The sequence below is a fragment of the Hippocampus comes genome, unplaced genomic scaffold (assembly GCF_001891065.2).
Source record: "Hippocampus comes isolate QL1 unplaced genomic scaffold, H_comes_QL1_v1.1 scaffold25, whole genome shotgun sequence".
NCBI classification, from domain to species: Eukaryota; Metazoa; Chordata; class Actinopteri; order Syngnathiformes; family Syngnathidae; genus Hippocampus; species Hippocampus comes.
The window spans coordinates 908,559-913,261 of NW_017804844.1; the positions used below are offsets into that span (position 1 = coordinate 908,559).

The window sequence follows — 4,703 nt, forward strand, 5'->3', positions numbered from 1 at the left end:
GGGGCGCCCAGTGGGTCAACAATTTTTTTTTTTTTTTTTTTTGGGCTCACTCCAACATGGCTACGTGGAAAGTGCTGACTTCCTGTCAGGGCTCATCATCAGCCTGTGTTTACGTGACGAGGAAGAAGACATGAAAGACGACTTTGTGTTGTCATCGCTGCTAAACAATGTGCCACTTGACTAAAAAGAACACACTGAAACGTTCAATAGGAGTGAAAGATGAACACACACACACACACACACACACACACACACACAGTCAATCTTCCACGCCTGGCATGAGATCTTGTCCAGAGATGTCAGGTGTGTGTGTGTGTGTGTGCGCGCGCGTGTGTGTGACTTCATCTCAGGGAAGCTTCTGTTTGTTTCCTGTTGGACGTTCCAGGCTTTTCCGTCTGGAGAACGTTTCGTGGAGATCAGGCACACGCTCACATATGTAAACACACACACGGACATGGATAGACATACATGCACGGCAACGTGCAGACACATACACACACACACACACACGCGCGCACACACAAATTGACAGATGCCTGTGCAGGAGTTGGCATGTGTGCAGAGTAACGTGAGCACACGCGCAATACGCTAGGACGGACGGATGGATGGATGGCTGGATGGATGGACACAAAGACGCATACAGACACACACACATGGACGTACACCCATGCAAGTATGCACGGCAGTATGTGTGTGTGTGTGTGAGTGGTTGGCCAGACCCAAACACGTCAAAAAAGACAAAATGTCTCCCAAAATGGACATCTTAAAGCTCCGAGGCTCATAAAAACAAAGCAGCTGCACTCGAAGACTCACTCTTCAGTGAGGGAGCGTGTCCGCGTTCTTATGTACGCGTTGCACAACACGGGTCAGAATTCCTCCTATTGTGCGTCGACTTAGAGCAGAATCTCTTTTAAGTCCCAAACAAACTTCAAACTTTGCAGGCAATACTTGAGCATTTCTTACTGTTGTCCAAAGAAGTCCTGACCTGAGAGGATGATGTGTTTGTGTGTTCAGCTGGTGTTCTACAAAGTGGTGATGGGTCTTTCCACACTGGGTCACAGCTTATCTCTTCTCAGTCTGCTCAGCAGCACCGTCATCATCGCTTTCATCAGGTGCGCGCGCACACCATACACACATCGCATCCCATCGACTAGTTATTGATTATCATTAAGATCTCTTCACGAAGAGTCGGAGCTGTGGTTAGCGTCGTCCCGTGGCATGCCCTGATGGAGGTCCACTCGCATCTTCAGGCTCATCCTATATTTTAAAGAGCAGTTACAATAATCAGTATTTACAATAAAGATGGTGGTATCCTCTTAATCAAGAGGAGTCCCTTTGATTGGCAACAAACGGAGTCTGCTGTGTTCACACCCACAATGGCGCAGACCGGCCATTTTTTGATATATGTCGGCGTGGCATTTTTTTTGCGCGTGTGCAGGAGGCTTCACTGCATGAGGAACTACATCCACATCAACCTGTTTGCATCCTTCATGCTGAGGGGCGTGGCCGTGCTCACCAAAGACCTGCTGCTCTTCTCCAACGAGGAGGAGGCGGAGACGCTCGACTGCAGCGTCCAGCCCTCGCTGGTGACATCGCCGACACGCCCCAACATGCTCTCCTCAAAATGCATCCCTTCATCAGCTCCGCATTTCTTTCACTCTTCACTTCCTGTCCCGATACATATCCCGACGTCGTATGACAAAATAATATGTGTGTGTGCGTCTGTTACGATGTTGCAGGTGGGCTGCAAGAGCAGCCTGGTCTTCCTGAACTACTCCATCATGGCTAACTTCTTCTGGCTCCTGGTGGAGGCGCTCTACCTTCACACGCTGCTCCTGGTGGTCCACGCCCGCTACGCCCGACTCTCCGTCTACTTGCTGATTGGCTGGGGTAGGACATGCGCAACCCGTCAGACGCATTGCGCCACAATTTGCCCTCACCCCGTTTGAAACCCTAACACTCCTTTGAAAGCCTAACACTGGGTCTTAAAACCTTAATTTGAAATTTAACTAGGTGACAACTATTTTTTTTAACTCCTAACCTGACTGGACACCCTATTTTTCATTTGGAACCCTAATCCTTATCTAAGATCCGACGTCTGACTTGAAACATCCTAGCTTGAAACCCTACGGTGAGACACTGCTGACATTTTCCCCAAAACACGTCACCGGGAACAAAACGAGTCATCAGTCTCAGTGCCAAAGTGTTTTCACTCAGCCACACGGGTTCCAAACATTGTCTGGCTCACACCATCCATCGTGTGTGTGCGTGTGTGTGTGTCTGGCCGAGCCTCGGTGTAAACACTTCCTGTCTTTGCGGCCTTCAGGAATCCCGTGCGTGTTCACGGTGGCATGGATCTTATGTCGCCTCCACCTGGATGACACTTGGTGAGTCCTTCCGGGACCTTCCCGAACTTCTTTCAAACATGACATGTTGTATGAATGCCAAAAAGTCCCATTTGCCACCAAGCCCCTCCCCTTTTCTCTATTATGGCACGGCTGCAGATGAGGTGTGGTGGCGCCTCCGTGGCTCGTGAAGCCCGCCCACCATCTGAGCCATAATCCGCATTCTCTCGTTCAGAAAATGACTTTGCGATACTGTTTTTGTTGCGCTAACGAATGAGATGCTAAAATCCCGCGCGCTCGATTTCAGGTGCTGGGAAAGGAACGACAACCCTGTTCCCAGCAGAGTGTTGGACTGGCCCATCCTGGCGTGTGTCGTCGTACGTACGCCTCACCACAACCGCAGCCGGGTGATGGGACTTGTCGGCGATCAGTCCTGAGTGTTACCCCGCTTGCTCGTTCAAACCTGCGCGTGTGTGTTGTGTGTCGCCAGGTGAACTTCATCCTGTTCATCAGCATCATTCGCATCCTGGTGCAGAAGCTGCGCTGCACCGACGTGGGCGGCAACGAGCAGTCGCAATACAAGTAAGCCGGCGTCCGTTCTTTTTCTCTTTGCTCACGGTGAAAGCTTCAGTATGTAACCATTTACGACGTCCATTTGATTTTAGTGCTGAGGGGGGGAGGGATAGTCAGCATGTTCTCAGGACTGTTTTCTCACTCCATTAGCACCCTCTATTGGAGGAAAGTCGATACTGCAGCAAAGCGATGAAAAAAGATGATCTGGTTAGCATATTTTTTTCTTGGGCTTGTGTGTGCAAGGCGATTGGCCAAATCCACCCTCCTGCTCATCCCTTTGTTTGGGATCAACTACGTGGTCTTCGTCCACCTGATGGAGCCCAGCGATAAAACCATGCGGCGCGTCAAGATCTTCTTTGAACTGGGCCTCGGGTCCTTCCAGGTCTCACCACACTTCTTCCCCAAAAAATGCCACAATACTTTTTCTTAATTTTTTTTTTTTTTTTAACACGACAAATAACTTAATTGGACATATAAAGTCCCCCCCCCCCACCACTAAATCCTCATCGTCCATTTTGTGTGTTTCAGGGTTTCATCGTGGCCGTGCTTTACTGCTTCCTCAACTGCGAGGTGAGCTCCCGGTTCTCGCGCTTCATCCTCCTAAATGCTTTGCCGTCTATTTCATTTGTTTTTGCCCCCCCCCCAGGTCCAAAGCGAGCTGCGGAGGATACGTCGGAGCTTGTCCTTCAAACGCTACGTGGGCGGTCGGGAGTGCGGTCTGCGCGCCGCCGCCACGCTGGCCGCCAACGGCGCTGAACACTCGGCCCCGTTCCCCAGGAACTCCCGAGCGGCATCCATCTTGCAGACGGAGACCTTTCTGCTGTGACCGCCATGATCCTCAAGGTTCCTCTCCAAAAAAAAACACCATTCAGTTTTTTCACCTTTCATTCGAAATATACTCTCTTCACACGCAACATAGTGCAACTATTTCGTTATTCCGATGCATTTCTTTGAAACCCGAATGGTTTATTTCCACCGCTTGCGTCTAATATTATAATGGGACTAAAAGCAACACCCTGAAGATTTTGACCTTTTGCTTCGAAAGAAAAGGGCACATTAAAAAAAAGGTCTTCAATGCATGTTTTTCGAAGAGAAACTCTATGCTAGCATGTGCAGCACATGCAAATTGTTTGCCGTCTATTTAATTTGTTTTTGTTCCCCCCCAGGTCCAAAGCGAGCTGCGGAGGATACGTCGGAGCTTGTCCTTCAAACGCTACGTGGGCGGCCGGGAGTGCGGTCTGCGCGCCGCCGCCACGCTGGCCGCCAACGGCGCTGAACACTCGGCCCCGTTCCCCAGGAACTCCCGAGCGGCATCCATCTTGCAGACGGAGACCTTTCTGCTGTGACCGCCATGATCCTCAAGGTTCCTCTCCAAAAAAAAACACCATTCAGTTTTTTCACCTTTCATTCTAAATATGCTCTCTTCACACGCAACATAGTGCAACTATTTCGTTATTCCGATGCATTTCTTTGAAACCCGAATGGTTTATTTCCACTGCTTGCGTCTAATATTATAATGGGACTTAAAGCAACACCCTGAAGATTTTGACCTTTTGCTTAGAAAGAAAAGGGCACATTTAAAAAAAAAAAAAGGTCTTCAATGCATGTTTTTCGAAGATAAACTCTATGCTAGCATGTGCAGCACATGCAAATTGACCCAGAAGCCGATTCGAACCCCCAACCTCCGAATTGTGGCAGATACGCAAACTACTCGTCAACTCTGAAAATGTGATTAAAAACACCACAAAATCTTCCAAGTCCCATTTTTTTTGTTTTTTATTTCTC

At 49.2% G+C, this 4,703-nt stretch overlaps 1 protein-coding gene across 2 annotated transcripts in view; it reads left to right on the forward strand.

The window, feature by feature from the left end:
- Nucleotides 1–3,975, forward strand: part of LOC109518682 (vasoactive intestinal polypeptide receptor 2-like) — a 7,045-nt gene extending 3,070 nt beyond the window's left edge. Inside the window, exons 5-13 of one of the 2 annotated variants that reach the window (XM_019874701.1) lie at nucleotides 1,015–1,112; nucleotides 1,439–1,586; nucleotides 1,740–1,890; nucleotides 2,327–2,387; nucleotides 2,653–2,752; nucleotides 2,836–2,927; nucleotides 3,162–3,300; nucleotides 3,447–3,488; nucleotides 3,565–3,975. In XM_019874701.1, the coding sequence (XP_019730260.1) occupies nucleotides 1,015–1,112; nucleotides 1,439–1,586; nucleotides 1,740–1,890; nucleotides 2,327–2,387; nucleotides 2,653–2,752; nucleotides 2,836–2,927; nucleotides 3,162–3,300; nucleotides 3,447–3,488; nucleotides 3,565–3,744 (1,011 nt within the window). In that variant the 3' untranslated portion in view covers nucleotides 3,745–3,975. The remainder of the gene's footprint in view (nucleotides 1–1,014; nucleotides 1,113–1,438; nucleotides 1,587–1,739; nucleotides 1,891–2,326; nucleotides 2,388–2,652; nucleotides 2,753–2,835; nucleotides 2,928–3,161; nucleotides 3,301–3,446; nucleotides 3,489–3,564) is intronic. The other variant, XM_019874706.1, reaches the window with a different exon arrangement.
- The last annotated feature ends 728 nt before the right edge of the window (nucleotides 3,976–4,703 follow it).